This window comes from Acartia tonsa, chromosome 5, assembly GCF_053477335.1.
Source record: "Acartia tonsa isolate MP-2025a chromosome 5, ASM5347733v1, whole genome shotgun sequence".
Classification (NCBI taxonomy): domain Eukaryota; kingdom Metazoa; phylum Arthropoda; class Copepoda; order Calanoida; family Acartiidae; genus Acartia; species Acartia tonsa.
In genome coordinates, this window is record NC_137264.1 from 38,256,314 (window position 1) to 38,274,345 (window position 18,032).

The 18,032-nt window shown below is 31.0% G+C and overlaps 2 protein-coding genes across 4 annotated transcripts in view; both read left to right on the plus strand.

Annotated features, from left to right (window-relative positions):
* The window catches only part of LOC145319447 (uncharacterized), a 95,079-nt gene that overhangs the window by 11,637 nt on the left and 65,410 nt on the right, over positions 1 to 18,032 (plus strand). The window lies entirely within an intron of this gene.
* Positions 7,412 to 18,032, plus strand: part of LOC145319446 (uncharacterized) — a 50,915-nt gene continuing 40,294 nt past the window's right edge. Inside the window, exons 1-2 of one of the 2 annotated variants that reach the window (XM_080161579.1) lie at positions 7,412 to 7,793; positions 11,461 to 11,527. In XM_080161579.1, the coding sequence (XP_080017705.1) occupies positions 11,461 to 11,527 (67 nt within the window). In that variant the 5' untranslated portion in view covers positions 7,412 to 7,793. The remainder of the gene's footprint in view (positions 7,794 to 11,460; positions 11,528 to 18,032) is intronic. The other variant, XM_080161580.1, reaches the window with a different exon arrangement.

Below are 18,032 nucleotides of genomic sequence, written 5' to 3' on the forward strand. Positions count from 1 at the left end.
CTTATGTTTTAATTGTCCTTGTTTAATTATCTTTTAGAATAAAAAGCCATGTCTTTTGAATATTGGAATAATTGTAAATTTTTCTTGGTTCATTGATTCATAAGCATCATAAATTTTAACAAAGATTATTATAAAAGCTATGAATGAATAAATAACAAGGACAATCATGTTTATGATAAGCGCAGCAATAAAACATGTAGAATATCTTAAGGCATAGTAAGCTAATGTTAATTTAGGTAAGGGTTGGGTAATAAAAAGGAGCTCCCAAAACAAGCTTTTTATTGTGTCTTTAAAAAATAACGCCATACTGGCATACAATTGGTAATTTAGTCAGTGTATTGGCCTATCATTGGTAATTTGTATTGTATGACGTCATTTTCATAGGCACTATAAAGAGCTTCATTCCATGAGAGCGTGATTATTATTGTTTAGTCATAATGTGCTTGGCCGTGGAACTTGAGCTGACTATAGTGGTTGCCAAAAATATCTTTTGCTACTTATTTTATCCAATGACTAAGAAACCAGAGAGAGAGAGAGGGGACAATGGGCTGTTTATTACACAAGTCCCCAACGTTTTTTATTAGTGTTTTCTTATTCGTTGGCACTACAACTTTGGGAAATTTAATTGAATGATTTATCAAGTTCAGTGTACTGTCCAAACGTTTCAGCAACTAATTTTAATTCAAAGAAGGAATAATTTTGTGTATCACCATTGGAGATGTACATCAATTTATTAGCTTTTGTCTAATCCCTTTAGATCCCTGCATCCCATTACTTATGTCTAAACAATAAGAAACTGATTGACAAACCAGACAGACAAATAAAAACTGTATAATTGCTTTGCTACTAAAAAATAAACCTCAATAATAGGCAAATAAAAAATACATTTTTATTTTTAATTAGGATAATTATTATTTAAGTAGGAATTATAACAGTTATATTAAGTAGTTTAAGTTTAGTAGTTGAATAGATCTAGAATAGACGAAGATATTTTGACAGTGCAAAAATAGTCGTCAATTTAGGTTGCTTTTTTCCTGTCATTTATTGGTCATTATGTATGAGGGTAGGCCTAGGGGATGTGGTAAAGGACAGAGGATGGGGATATCTTTATTTTAGCCTGCTACAAGGTTAGATTATTAGAGAACTTGAAAATGGGGTGTAAGATCCACGTAATTGAATAAATCCATTAGTATTTATTAAGATATATAAGTTTTCCGGAATTTTAATGTTAGGGGGAGATTTGAAATCTGCATAAAATTCGTTTTTTGTATTATTCTTTATCTAAAAGCGGAAATGAGTTTTAAGTAAATTAATTTTGACCAATAGGATAGGTGGATTTTAAACTACCTGCGCTCTAATTGGTTGAATGATGTACGCCATCCAATCAGAGCGCAGATTTTTTAAATCCACCAATCACAGATGCCAAAATTAATTAACTTAAATTGCATTTCCGCTTTTAGATAAAGAATTATAGAAAAAAAGAATTTTATAAAAAAATCCTCAAAATTTGATGCAGATTTCAAATCTCCCCCTAACTTTAAAATTCCGGAAAACTTATATATCTTAGTATTTATATCTTCAGAGTCTTATCGAGGTTTTGTGAATTAACTACATTTAATTTTTATATCTATGATATAAAAAAAAGAACATTGATTGTGGGAAGGGTTGTCCATTTTGAGATCTTATTGAACTTAAATAAAACAAAAATGCTTTAACAATTAAAATTCAAACTAAATTTGAAGGTTTCATTCCAAATGGTTCAAATTAATTTTAGTTGTAAGCTTTTGTCTTTTTCATTTGATAAAAAAAAACATTATTGATTTTTTCGTAGATGAAATAAATGAAGCTCTTTATAGTGCCTGTAAAAAGGAGTTAAATTTATAAACTTTTAGCCGAAGTATCCCGAATGATATCAAATTATAATCGTTCATTACTTTAAAATGACTTCATTCGTGATTTTTTGGCCAAAAGTTTCAAACGTGTTTGTATAGGCATTATAAAGAGCTTCAAATAAATTGAGGTAGTGAAGTCTTTTTTTTCTCGTCACTATGATATCAGTTGGGCAAAAATACATATTCTACTAGTAATAGAGTAGCTTTGCTACTAAAATATTAATAAGAATCCATATCATGGAACCCAAATGCATAGGAAAATCCATATTAAACTCCTTATAAAGACAAAATTACCCAACTTTCATTTTGATGCGAGTTTTCAATATGAAATCATATGCAAATGACCGTCCTATTGCGACAGAATCCAGGGACCTAAAGGGATAAGACAATGGCCGTTAAATTGATGTACATCCCCAAAGATGATACACAAAATTACCCTTCTGTAGGATAAAATTAGTGGTTGAAATGTTTTAACTCTCAATTTGACGAATCAACCAAACAAAATTCATTAGTGTCCCCAAAGTTGTGAAGCAAACGAATACGAAAAACAGCCCATTGTCCCATTCCTTCTTGCTTCTTGCGACAAAATGCCTGCAAATCGTTTGTTCTGACAGTATATCGACATAAATTTGTTGTTTAATATCTTTAGAAAAAAAGAGCATATTAATAATAATATTAAGAGTGTGGTGAGAGGGGGGGGGGCGATTAATTTCCCCTACATATAAATAAATTCTATCCAATGAGTAAAAATTTAGACGTCCTGTATTTTCAATCTGTGGAAAACTGTCCATAAAACCACAAGATAAATTTATTGAAATTATTCTCACAACGCGACGTATCATTTTTATCCATAGGTTTCGTGACTTTTATTATAAATAATAATAAAAAAAGAACACCTTTAATTTAATCACCAAACCTCTTTCTTTTAAATATCTTTATTCTAGTTTATCTGATACATTCAATTTTTAGTTTAGTAAAAGCGAAGCTTTTCTATAATTAGGGTCGGTCCGTACGTCCGTCCGAGATAGAGAGCTTTTATTCGTTAATTTAGGCATGTTAGAATTGTCCTATCGATTTCAAACTTTGCATGATGATTCCTGTAGTAGTTAGGTACGATTTAGAAAGCGTAGCAACTCTATAATCATTACCAGAATGTCCGTACGTCCATTTTAAACATGTTGATTTTTCTAATTTTTTAACAGCTAATTTTTATGTGATCTAATTATCCGTTTGATCTGATTTTTGGTTTATTGATTCATGGGACAACAAAGAACAAGTGTTAATGTCCGTTTGTCCTACCGTTTCAGTGCTTCGCTTTTATGGATGTTGTCATCCTTGTTTTTTACTTGGTGTACATGAGTTTTGTTATCCTTGTTTAAATCAAATTATTAACAATTTATATTTGCCACTTTTGAAATATATAAAATTGTCATTTTTAAAGTATTTTAGGGTTTGTCTTATGTGTTATTTTTATTTATCAAAATGGAGGTTCTCATACCATACCAGTCCATCTTTTAGCGAGATCTTATGCTACAGACAGACATACAAACAGACATCCTAATACTTTTGCAAAAGATTTATATTAAAATTGTCCTATGTCACATGTGAATGTTTAAAATTGCCAATGAAAATGGATTTAAATACTATTACTTGGATCTTACATCAAATCATCGTGTACTTTAATAAAGTAAAACTTGTAGCGGGCAAAAAAATAACGATCCCCACCCTACTTGATGAACGAACTGACAAATATATAGCTTGAAAGGCAACCTAAATAGTCGACAATTTTTTCCCTGTCATAATATATAAGTCGTGTATTCTACGCCCATTCTAATGAAATATATTGATAATTTAGTTTATGTTAAACTGTATGGTATATTGATATGGATGTTGGCATTCTTGTTTGTTTTTAAGTAAATCAAATCAGTGAAAGAGGGGACAAAGGGCTATTTATTAAACTAGCCCCAAAAATTTTACAAAAAAAAGTTTTTTTATTCGTTGGCTTAACAACTTTTGGGAATTTTGATTGAGTAGTTCATTAAGTTGAGTGTTCAAACGTTTCGACTACTAATTCAAAACTACAGAAGGGTTAATTTTGTGTTACAGCATGTACATTATTGTATCGGCCATTGCCTTATCTCTGAAATGAAATTGGCATCTGTCACTCATGTCATGCGTTAGGTTATAAAATTCTCATGAAAAGTGTCTGATTTAAAATTTTTTAGACTGTACTGTAGTATTAAAAGCAAAGCTTTTCTATAATTAGGAAAGACGGTAACGTTTAGCTCTTTTATCTAACGGTTAGTTTTTTTCTTTAATTTAGACATTGAGAATTGTCCGATAAATTCATACTAGGTACTATTTAGGAAGCATAGCAACTCTATAATCGTTACCAGAAAGTTCATGCGTCCATTTAAAACATGTTGATTTTTTAACCGTTTGGCAACAATTTTAAAGAAGCTGCGCTGCTTATAAGTGAGGTATTTTATGTAAAACTAAGTTGCTTCTTAAATGGGGTCAGAGATTCATACCAAAATTTTAGTTTTAAAGCTTTTGTAAGGTTTTTTTCCTGGGGACTACCCTCTACAAATATAGATTTCTAAAAATTCTAGCACAAAGGAGAACCAAGTCGGTCTGGTAGCTAGCTAGATATTTTTGTACAAACAGGCAAACATATAGTCATCCTTCCTCTTTATATAAAGATTACTTCGCCATTACTTATTATTTACAGTAATATTATTTATTTTGTTAAATTAAAACCGCGAAAAAGTAATTGAATGAGATAATGTGTGAGTTTTATGTTTAAAATATGATCATAAACATTTAATAAATATTCAGGGAGGGAGAGGACATTAGGATATTTATTATACTTCCTCAAAGTTTTATAATAGCGTTTTCTTATTCGTTAGCTTAACAACTTTGGGGACTTTTATTGAATTTTGATTTGTTAATTCATTAAGTTTGCTGTCCAAACATTAAAAACCACTAATTTTAATTTACAAAAGGGGTGATTTTGTGTATCAATACGGGGGATGTATATCAATTTAACAGCCATTGTCGTATCCCTTTAGATCCCTAATAAATATCAGTGACAAACACGATATGACTATAAAAGACAAATTAATATCCCCCCCCCCCCTTTCATTAATTTCGTCTGAAATTCTGTCTTTAGAAGTTGGTAATTATTTTAGGGAAGATAACTTTATAAATTCTAATGTTATTGTAAATTTTTTTAATCAAGTCAATCACATTTTCTGTTTTAAAAGTATTATTTTAATAAAATCACACAACCTAGCGACATAGAATTTCATAACTAAACCTGATATTAAAATATTTTTCATCTATCATATTTCTTCAAACAGTCGCCATACCGTCTGTCTGTAAAAAAGTTTCATGTGGTTATCTCGGCTGTTATTTAAGACAGACGTCATATATTCTTTCTATAGATTTATATATCTAATGAATCAAATGAACATTTTCTTAATAAACCACATCGTCTTATCGTCTGGCCGTTTGGTGGTTCTTTCTTTTTGGCCTTTTTTCTTCTAAAGTTTTTCTCTAAAGTTTTGCTAAATTACCTAGAGGCTGGGGGTGAAGCTACTGTAATGTATATAAAGCACAAATCTAAACTATTTTAATCTTGAACTCTATATAGACTAAGATAAAAAAAATAAAGCAAGCTGCCATTAGATTTTAAATGCTATAAAACCCTCAACTAATACAATTAAAGAAACACTTGTAAATTTGTTTTTGTAAGAATTAATAGTATAATTTTATTGTACTTATGTTAGACAGTTATTTTATTCTATAGTGTAGCTTTGCTCCTAACTTCGCCTCTAACTTCCATAAATATTGAGAAGAGAATAATAGCTATAAACCTGCCCAAGACCAAACCCCAATAAAAAGCTTTGCTGAAATGGATAGCCTCGTCGGTTCAAAAATTTTAACAAATAAAAATAAAACCTTACTACTTTGGAAAAGCAACCAATCCTTACCCATAGACCTTGAAAAAGCTTCCCAGACAAGTTATACTAATCATATCTTTTGAATATTGGCATATTTGAAATTCGAAACTGAAAGAGAAGAGTGTCCTATTAAAAATAGTTCCAAACCATTGTGTTTATGATATGATCTTGTAACATATGGCTATTTTCATGTTCTAGAACCTCCTCCCCTCCCCTTCCAATTATTACAATCTTCCTTTTATTCCTTTCTGTCTGTCTCTCTCTCTCTCTCTCTGTCTCTCTCTTTCTCTTTCTCTCTCTCTCTCTCTCTCTCTCTCTCTCTCTCTCTCTCTCTCTCTCTCTCTCTCTCTCTGTCTCTCTCTCTCTGTCTCTCTGTCTATCTCTCTGTCTCTCTGTCTCTCTGCCTCCCTCTGTGTGTCTCTCTGTCTCTGTCTCTTTCCATCTCTGTCTCTCTCTCTCTCTCTCTTTGTGTCTGTCTGTCTCTCTCTCTCTCTCTATCTCTCTTTCTTTCTCTGTCTTTTCATTATCTCTTTCTTTCTTTTTTCTAAGTAATTTTTGTGTCTCATTTATTGACTGAGAAAAGTATCTTCGGAAAGTTATTTATTGGATGTTCTGCCAAAATCATGAAATTAAAACAGCCAATGTCTGTTTTGATTGAATTTCGGTTTCTTAGGCAAAGATTTTAGGGTGGGCCCATCCGTTTGTTCTTAACGGATAGCTGTTATAGATAATGTAAGCAGGTTATAATTGTCCCATGAATTTCAAAGTTTGCAGAATTAATTCCATTGCAGGTACAATATAGAAAGCGTACCAACCCTATGCTTCGAACCTATGTAGAGTAGACACATGTTTTGACCGAAGCATCTCAATTTAGTCTTAAAATGTATGTATATTTATATTAAGTTTCCTGTATTTATGGGAAAGATTTATGCGGACTTATTTATATATACAAATGATTAGTCCTATTACTATTTATTTTTATATAGAATAAGGTTTTTGAATTTCAATAGCTTAAATATTATTAATTTTGAATTTTAATGATAGAAGTTAAAATTGGTTCATAATTTTATTTGTGTTAAAAATTGTATTGTAATTATGTTTTTACAAATTCTATTATGATATTCAATGAAGCATTTTATAGTGCCTATAAAAAATGCCTACATTTTACTATTGGTCAATTAAAATGAATACTGGCCCAACAGTGGTCATTTGTATTGTATGACTTCATTTTTTATAGTCACTATGAGCTGTTTCATATTTAATGTATACAAATATTTATATTGCTAACTGTGATAAATTGTAAGAAAGTAACGACACCGTAAATGCGTACAGCAGCGTCGTAGCGGCGGTGCAATACAACATATGAAGCAAGAACTATTATACGCACTTCCCGCGTATGTTTTCTCCTTTCCTCGCGACGCATCTGACGCTAAGCCGTGCCTCCGGTCAGAGAAAGAGGAAATAGGAGCAAGAGATAGGGAGAGTGAGTAAGAGATTGAGAGAGAGAGATTGAGAGAGAGAGAGAGAGAGAGAGAGAGAGAGAGAGAGAGAGAGAGAGAGAGAGAGAGAGAGAGGAAGTGGTAGCGCGCCAACTTTCAAGATACATATGTTCCTATGAGAACTAGAATCAGATATTGCACAATTACATCAGTAGTGATTCTAAACATCAGCTGTTAGCTACGGCTGATTTCAAAATACTTTCATAATCTGTGATTTTTTTTAAAATCACAATATTTAGTGATTAACAACTCAAATATCTATATAACAATCTCAAAGCAATGTGATTTTTGTTTTCGTGGTTATAAACTTTTTGGTGGTAAGGATCAGTGTTTTTTTCAACCTGGATTCTGGAGTGATGCGGTACAGATAGCTGGAACAGGATTCAGAAGAACAGTTACCGGCCGAACAGGCTTTCTCCAGACATAAAAGAACCAAGGTTAGTAAAAAGGATAGGTCAAGGGAAGATAAATTACATAAAATAGCACCAATCAAAATTCACTAATATCCCCAAAGTTGTTAAGCCAGCGAATAATAAATCGATGCTATAAAACTTTTGGGACTAGTGTAATAAACAGCCCATTGTCCCCTCTCACTAAGGTTGCTATTCCATAATTTACTTGATACTCTAAAATCTCTGAAACATTAAAGAATATTTGATATTATTGACTGAATTCCGTTAAGGCTAGGTAAGTAGGTTGAATTAAGCAATTATTTTTTCTATTTCAATAATTAATTTCTAAGTATTTTCATATTTTTTCTATAAGAAATAGTTTTGTAATGAAACATATCCTAATTACTGGTAAAATTAACATAAAACATATTATTGGCAAATGTAAAATTCTTGTTTTCAAAGAATCAATTAAATTTGGGACATTTATTCTGAATTAATCTGAATCAGAACTGTCTTACGTTGACAGTCAGACGGACTTACCCTTTACGTAGAAAGGCTTTACTATTTAAATTCTTTTTTTGACAAAAAATGTTTAACAGACATTTTAAGACTATCAGAAATCAAGAAAGCTTTGTTTTTATAAATGAAAAATAATTAAATATTTAAAATCCAGCTGAACCTTTTAATATCTGTTTCTTTCCCTGGTTGTTCCGTCATTTGCATAATTTCTGCGTGTTTTTTTATATTTACGCAATTTCACGCTATTTAATCTCATTACCCTTCCAATCCTTCCTATATTTCCCCTTATTCTTACTCCTCTCCCTCCCCTCCCTTCTCTCTCTCTCTCGCTCGATTCCTCTCTCGCTATTTTTCCCTCTCTTTGTCTTACGCTGGATTACCATTATATCTTTTTAGTAGCAAAGCTATCTTATATTTTATTATGTCTGTTTGTATGTCAGTTAGTAACTTTATTGGGGAAAAGTGAGGGAAGATTTTTTTTTGGTGAAATTTTGATTTTTTGTGAAAATTTATTGAAGAAGAATTTATTGATCTTTGTCTTTGATTGTTTGATCTTTGAATCATGTCACAAAAGATATATGGGGACATGCAGAGGTTTTGAGATTTTCAAATTTGTATCCCTTCTTTTCCCCTACCCCTTGTTTATTACCATATAACATTTTTTGGGCGGGATTCTCTATTAGTTTCAAGTGATCATCTAGAGAACCCAAGGCATCATCCGATTGAAATGGGATGAAATATTCCATCACGCAAACTTTTGGATAGCTGGTTAAGTATCATCCAACAGACAACCAACCCGTCCGTTGAGTGTACGAACTTTGTCTGAGAAGTCCTAACTGTGCATGGTAATAAGGCATTTCCCCTACTCTAACTATTTATGTTGCGCACCTGACATAGCAGCAGTTGGAACCATTTTTAACGACTTTAGTTAGGACGCGGTGTCGGCCCGAGATTCGAACCTATCACATCCACAACGGTGAGCGTTTATGGATGTTGTCATCTTCATTTTTTTTTCTTATTACTCGCTGAATTATACACAAATTCAAAATGTACTTCAAATTTTATTTTCATTTAAATTGATGCCTTTGTAAGTTTGAGTCCTTGTGATAATTAAGATTATAACAAGGATGACAACATCCATAACATCCATACTGAAACAGTAGGACAAACGGACATTAACACTTGTATAGTGTCAGAACTGAATAATCGTAATATAAATGTATAAGAGTCAAAGCAAAATTGTAAGTAAATTTGTTGAAAAACTGCTTGATTCAGGATAATGTTTATGGACATAATTACATTTTTAGGACTTGATTATAGAGTTGCTTCGCTTATTACATTATACTTTGTTGTCCCAGGAATCAATATACCAAAAATCAAATCAATCGGATGATTAGATCACATATAAATTTGTTGTTAAAAAAGTAAAAAAATCAACATGTTTAAAATGGACGTACGGACATTTTGGTGATGATTATAGAGTTGCTACGCTTTATAAATCGTACCTAACTATTAAAGGATTCACCATGCAAAATTTGAAATCGAAAGGACAATTCTAACATGCCTAAATTAACGAAAAAAGCTATCCGTTACGGACGTACGGACGGACGGACGTACGGACGGACCGACCCTAATTATAGAAAAGCTTCGCTTTTAAAAATACTGCTTAGAATAGGTGGAATGACGAGGCAATGAAAAGGGCATACCATATTGCTTTGCAAATTAAAGCCAAATTTTTATACTAAAACTTCAATTTTAATTCTAAATCTTCTTTTACAAAAGCTGAAGAAATGAAATAAGTAAAAATAAAAAATATACAGTGGTGTGTTATCACGTATCATTTATGCAATTTTTAAAAAAATCACCATCAAATTAGACTCAAATAAAATGAAGTCTGCGGTTCTGGTAACATTTTACAATTTGAATACAAGAGTTTTTGTGGAAGCGATGACACACCACAATATAGTTGTTGAAACTAGAAAAATCTTCTCAAAATTTAACGGTTATATGCATTTGATTTTATACAAATAAAGAGAGAGGTAATGTAAAAATTTATATTTTTCTACTTTTCTTACCAGTATAAGTATAGCAACTTGAAGTCCAAAATGATATCATTTGATCCAAGCAAAGAAAGATTGAAAATTTATATGCCATTTTCTCATCCCTGTATTATAGATGGATCTTAAGGGATAGGACAATTGACAATAAATCAATGTAATGAATAAGTACCCCTTATGTATATCAAAATTTTGGGTGAAAAACTTTTGTCCAACCTTATCAAGATTTAATATAGCGAATCAGATCATTTGTTTATAGAATTTCAGTCCATTGGCCCCTTCCCCTATCCCTAAATATTACATGAACTTCATTACCATGAAAATTTGACAATTTCTTATGCTTCAACAAACAGTAAACATCTTAGCATCTTATTTGGAATGGAGATAAATTTTCGCGGATTTTCACTAAAAAAAGATTTAAAACACCCAAGCAAAGATTCAGCTTTACAGTCGATATATTTATAATTTAGAGCTGCTTTTCTTTTTCACATAATTTTATTATGGATAGTTAGGTCAGTTGGATTTGAATTGCCGAATGTGTACACAGTTTCCTCAGTGTTTCCTCATCCTATCTCAATATTTAACTAGCAAAAAAACTTCAAGCTTCAAAAAAAAATTTGAATGGATAAACGATTTATACATTATACGTTTAAAATTTAAAATTTAGATTTTTCAAGTTTTGATTTTTTTTGAAGTTTGAAGCTTTTTTATCTAGTAGTAAATATTGAGATAGGATGAGGAAACACCGAGGAAACTGTGTACACATTCGGCAATTCTAATTCAGCTGACCGATAGTTACCTTTAGTTTTTCAAGACAGGGAGGGAGAGGACATTGGGTTGTTTATTTACACTAGTCTCTAAAGTTTTATGATAACGTTTTCTTATTCGTTGGCTCAACAATTTTGGGAACATTATTAAATTTTGATTGATTGATTCATTAAGTTCAACCACTAATTGCAATCTACAGAAGGAGTAATATTGTGTATCATCATTGTGGATGTAAATTAATTATTAGCCATTATCCCAGTATCTGAATTTTAAACAATTAAATTCTAAAAATTGTTTGATAAAAGGATATTTGAATTATATTTTGTGTTTTGCTTTTGAATTTAACTTAATGATTATTTTAATTTTAGATGGTTTACAGTAGATTATTGTGTTTGTTACTCATCCTCAAATCTGTTATTTCTATTCAATCTCAAGGTATGTTATAGTTATTTAACGCATCGTATTATAAATAGCTTTCCGCGGATATAAAAAATTAAATTATAAGATTAAAACCAGTGAGCCCTAAGACACCGAAGGCACGGGCTTACAAAACTGGTTTTGATAATGTATTTCTACTTTTTTATATTCGTAGAAAACTGGATGTAATACGATGATATACATAATTTTTCAGTATGGCTTAGAACCAGCTCAAATCCAGAGGATATTAATGGTTTAGAAGCCATACTGAAAAAGCTACTCTACAACTTATATTGGTTAGTTTGACTGCTCGGGGCAATGTACATTATCAGTTTTAAGCTTTTTAAAAATATATATTTAGTTTAAGGAAATATTTTAAAAATAAAGACATTTTGATGGTTTTTTGATTGTTATAGATAGCACACACAAACACACACCCGTACTATCAAAATATTAATGACTAAAACAAAAGTAAACAAGGATGACAACATTTATGAAAGCGAAGCTCTAAAATCTAAAGGGAACAATAACTCTTCTAGATTATGAGTACTAAATAAGTCTTAACAAAATTGTACATAAATTAGTTGAAAAAGTGATTCAATAAAGGATAAAGTAAAAAATACCTACATTTTTGGGAATCGATTATGGAAATGTCTCACTTGTTAGAATTGTACCTTGTTGCCCTAAGAATCATTATTCCAAAAATTAGATGAATGGATAATTATATCTTATAAAAAATGTTGTCAAAAATTTTAAGAATCAACATTTTTAAATGGACGTACCGAACTTTCATAGGTATCTATAGGGACAATTCTAACATGTCTAAATAAACGAAAAGGGCAAACTGTTACGGACAAATGTACGTACAAACAGACCGACCCTAATTATAGAAAAAAAAATTTATGATTGAAACAAAAGTAAAAAACGTGTGATCCCAATATTTCACTGTCAACAGTTGGAAGATAAATTGATAAATCTTCTTGTCGTTAGTTGTTGGTTAGCTGCTTACTTCCTTGTATCAGGGATAGAAAGGGATAAGGCAGTGGCCGATAAATTGATGTACATCTCCAATGATGATACACATAATTACCCCTTTCTGTAGATTAAACTTAGTAGTTTTAAAAAGTTTGAACACTTAACTAAATCAAACAATCAAAGTTTACCATAAAAAGTCCCCAAAGTTCCTAATTTGAAGCCAACAAAACAAAAGTGAGATCGTGTTTGTAAAACTTTGGGTACCGGTATTATTTACAGTCCAATGTCCCCTTTCTCAATTATTATTTCAAAGTGACTCTGAATAAAAAAGTTCCACAACCCAAGTTAGTTTTCATATAATTTATATATAATCTTTTATTATAAGAGGATCTTTTTATCCATAATTGTAAGCAACATTTTTAACTATACGACATCGTCACTTTTCAAAGCTTTTTTGATTCCAACTTTTTTTTAAAGCGAAGCTTTTTTATAATTAGGGTCGGTCCGTCTGTAGTTCTTTTCTTGAATTTAAACAGGTTAGAATTGTCCTATCGATTTATAACTTTGCAGGATGATTCCTATTACAGTTAGGAACGACTTAGAACGAGTAGCAACTCTATAATATTTACCTGATAATCCGTACTTCCATTTAAAAAATGCCGTTTTTTTACTTTTTTGACAAAAATTTTTTGTATGATAGAATTATCCGATTCGTCTGATTTTTAGAATACTGATTCCTATTACAATAAGGTACAATCTTAGAAGCGAAGCATCTGTATAATCGATTCTTAAATGTCCTTAAATAGTATCATGTATTTGATTACTTTTGCAACAAATTTACTTACAATTTTGTTTTGTCTTATGCATTAATATTTAATTCTGACACTCTACATGTGTTAATGTTCGTTTCTTCTTCCGTCTCAGAGCTTCGCTTTTATGGATGTTGTAATACTTCTTTTTCTTAATTTGTTGCTAAATAGTTTCATTTAAAATTAAGATTATTTTCAAACAATCTAATATCTTTATAGAAAAGCTTAGAGTAAATTTGCTTTTTCAAGTAAAAGTTTTGAAAAAAAAATAAAAAAAATTTCTGGTATAAAAACTAATATATGTATTGTATATTATAACGGAGAGAGAGGGGGCAATGGGGTGTTTTTTAAACTATTCCCCAAAGTTTTATAATAACGTTTTCTTATTCTTTGGCTTAACAACTAGGGGAACTTAACTGAGTTTTGATTGACTGATTCATTAAGTTGAGTGTTCAAACGCTTCAATCAATAATTTTAATCTACGTAAGGAATTATTTTTTTACAATCATTGGGGATGTAAATCAATTTACCGGCCATTGTCTTATCCCTTTAGACCCCTGATATTATAACAGGAAAGCAGTGATTAGATGTAGGGCTTATGCCTCCAGCTGTTTAATATATAAATATACCATAAATAAACATGATATGTTTCAACATTATGCCTTAAAGTAATACAGAGCCTTTTCTAAAATAAACTATTGTTTAATCAAAACTAAGGGGTTTTCTTCTTCCGGCAGTTTGTCACAATAGTTATTTATCGCGTCTTATTATAGACAGCTTTCCGCGGATATTAAAAGAACAAAACCAGTTTTGTTAGCCTCGTTCTAACAAATCTGGTTTAAATTTTATGATAATAATATATTTATTTTTAGAGATTTTTTAAAAATTTTGTTTGGGTTGTACACAAACTTTAGCGTTACAATCAATAATTATATTATATAAAAGGGTTAATATTATTTATTGCATTTGGGAGTTTGCATCAATGTATCGTTCATTGTCTTATCCCTTAAGATCTCTGCAGTTTAAGGCACCAACAAACGAACAAAGGGAAAGCGAAGGGAGAGGTCTAAAACTTAAAGGGTTGCACTGCACATACTGAATGCAAAGCTGTTAAATACTATTTAAAAGATTTACCTACACTTTTAGAACTATTTTTTCATAGATATACTTCACTTAAAACAATTTGTTGTCCTAGGAATCATTATTCCAAAAATAAGATATAAAAGATAATTTTATCACATTAGAAATTTATGTCAAAAAAGCTAGAAATTAACATGATTTAAATGAACGTACGGACATTCAGGTAACGAATATATAATTGCTAAGCTTTCTAAAGTAAAAAATTAACATTTTTGAAATGGACTTACGGACATTATGGTAACGATTATAGAGTTGCTACGCTTTCTAAATCGTACCTAACTACTACAGGAATCACAATGCAAAGATTGAAATCAAAAGGACAATTCTAACATACCGAAGTTAACGAAAAGAGCTATCCGTTACGTAATGACGTACGGACCTACCCTAATTATTGAAAAGCTTCGCTTTTAATAACTAAAAAGAATAGGACAATAAGACCTATATAGTAGCTTTAAACATTTATATTAACATTTAAACAAATATATTTCGTGACAATGTTTATTTGACGGGAATTAAAATGATTAAGATGTATTAATTAGACAAAATTTAAAGGTCAATTATCCCTCTTAATTTTGTTGATAATAATCAATAAAGCAATCACATTTTTAATGGTTTCTGCTAAATCGTTAAGTATTGCTTTTTAATCGATAAAATGTCAATTTTTAGTATCGCATCTATTGATTTCCTTCATATTTTATTGTCACTTTTTACTTAACTAGCGCTACGCCCCTTAAAAGTTTATAAAAATGTAAAAAGTTGTGTGAAGTTTTTTTTCTCCTGGGAGGTTGGTGGTACCATCCCCCCAAAATAAATATAAACCTTTCCAAGACCTTTGAAAAGCTACATTGAAAAGGAGATCAACATCGGTTTGGCGGTCAACGAGATACTTGAAAACACACCGAGAGACAGACGCACAGACAAAGATCTTGTTACTTTATCATGAGGATTCAAAATTTAGATTGCTTCACTTTAGTACCTATGAATATGTATTCTTCGTAAAATGTTCTTTAAATCTTCTTTGAATACTTATTTGTAAACTAATGCCTTTTGTAGTTGAAAATTACAGTGGAAAGAAAGATGGGGTATAGTCCCTTTCGTAACATCGCACCTTATGGGGCGATTCTTCGTATTTTTCACAGTAGCTTTTCTCCTATTTCTAGCCCCTGCGGAGCCAATTACTTAACCCTGTAGGACAATCACCTAACCAAATATAACCTAACCTAACCCTATAACCTATAAAAAGCCATTTTAAAAACACGACGAATCGCCCCTTATGGGGCGATGTTACGAAAGGGACTATTCCCGAAAGATGCGTTCTTTATTATCTTAGTACCATTTTGCCAACTCCCCCCCCCCCTCGCCCTTCTCTCTGCAATTTATACCAGACAGGGAGGGGACATTGAGCTGTTTATTACACTGGTCCCCAAAGTTATAATACCGTTTGACTATTGGTTTGTTTAACAACTTTTTATTCAATTTTGATTGGATGGTTCATTAAGTTGAGTGTACAAAAGTTTACTAATTGTAATCTACAGAAGAGACAATTTTGTGTATCATCATTGGAGATATACATCAATTTATACACCATTGTCTTATACCTTTACACCCCTGAATTTTGTCCTGTTTGTAGAACTTGTATAAAAAGAAATCAGGAAACAAGGCTATTTACTTTTAACCTCAGACATAACTGCATCCGTCCATTTCAAAATACAAAAAATAACAAGGATGACAACATCCATAAAAGCGTAGCTTAGCTAATCTTTAAAAAGTATGATATAAATATCAAAAGATTCTCATATAAAATTAAGATTATATAACTTTAATAACTTCAAATTAGATTTAAAGGAAATATTTTTAAAATGGCCTTCTCATAATGGTTTAAAGTTGCTACGCTTCATATATTATACTTTGTTTTTACAGGAATCTTCATTAAAATTTTGCTTTTAAACATCCTGCCTTTATCAGGGATAAGGGATGGGAAACGTAGGAAAATATTATTTCAGGCCTATTTCAAGCCTAGGCCTATTTCTAGCCTAATAAACCAGTTTTGGGATAGCGCAGTGGTTCGTATAAAATGCTAATGAAAAAGCTGTGTGTGTGTGTAGATAAAGTATAGAATCAAATTCAGGTAGCTAGTTTAAAGTAAAAAACATAACTTTTTATAAACCTATATATTAATGGCTTTTGTTAAAATGAAGTTTTTTCTCTCCCAAAATTTTTTATCTTTTACTTTGGTAATTTGAACTGTCAGAAAGCTATCGTTGGGTTTCCCTCAGACAGATTTTAGTTTGTATTATTTGCATTTTTATTAATGAGTGAAAATTTTATTTGAAAATTTCATTGCTAATTAAAATTCAAAATAAATAAATAAATATGCACTTGGGTAACATTCTATCAAGTTCTTTGGATACTATACTGGATATAATGTAATGATATATCTGTACTGTGTTGTATTGTACAAAAATTAGGGTGAAGGTGTTGTATCAACTCCGTACTAAATTCTTAAAATTCAAAATACAACATCTAATTTATAACCTACCAAATGAAAATTCGTAGCTACCTTCTTTCCAAAAAAATAATCCCGTTATTTTTGTTTTTTCTATGTGGCCCTTTTTTAGTGTTTAACTCTAAGCAGATTTAATAATTAAACTAATGTGATCTAACACCATTTATATTTATTTTTTCGTAGCAGACGAAATCATTATTTTTTCTAGATTGTCTGCTTCTAAAATTTCCGCCATCTGTGATTTGGGCTTGTTTTGTATCAACCAATCACCAATTGGCTCCGCCAATTGGTGATTGGTTGATACAAAACAAGCCCAAATCACAGAACACTATTGGTTTAGAGCGGTAGCCAATATGAGCCGTCCGCCAGTAAGGTCATTAAATTAGGCAAATGGTAAAAATTGCATGATCCCTTTCAAAACCAGGCCGAGACCTAATTTATGGCCAGGTTTCCTATCCCTTATCCCTGGCCTTTATTAACACCCTTTTCTACAATACAAACTTCAATTTAGTTTTCCAATTTTTACGGCTATTATTGAACAAAAGAGTTTTTAATACAAAAGTTATTTCCTAATTTTATGAAAAGGATATACTAAAATAATGTGTTTTTTTAGTAGCGAAGCTACTCTATAAAAATGATTTTCTTGGCGCCTATAAAATATAGAAGGCTGAAACTTCTTATTATCTTAAACTTAAATTAAAAATAAGGTCAACTTTCCTTCCCCCCTTCGTCTTTGCCCCTAAAGGCTTAAGGAGCCGTAACTACTAGTTTATTTTAAAATAAATAAAAAATCCACAAAAATTACATTCAATTTTTCTTTGTGTATGAAATATTTGAGCTAGTTGCATTTATATAAAAATCATGTTTGTCCCCGGGCTTAAGAACAATTGTGTATCATTTTAAATCAGGCAACTAAAGGGATAATACAATGGCCGATAAATTTATGTTCATCCCCAATGATGCTACTCAAAATTACCACTCATGAAGATTAGAATTAGTAGTTAAAACGTGTGGACACTCAACTTATTGAAAAAAAACATCAAAATTCATAAGAATCCCCAAAAGTAGTTAAGTCAAAGAATAAGAAAAATAT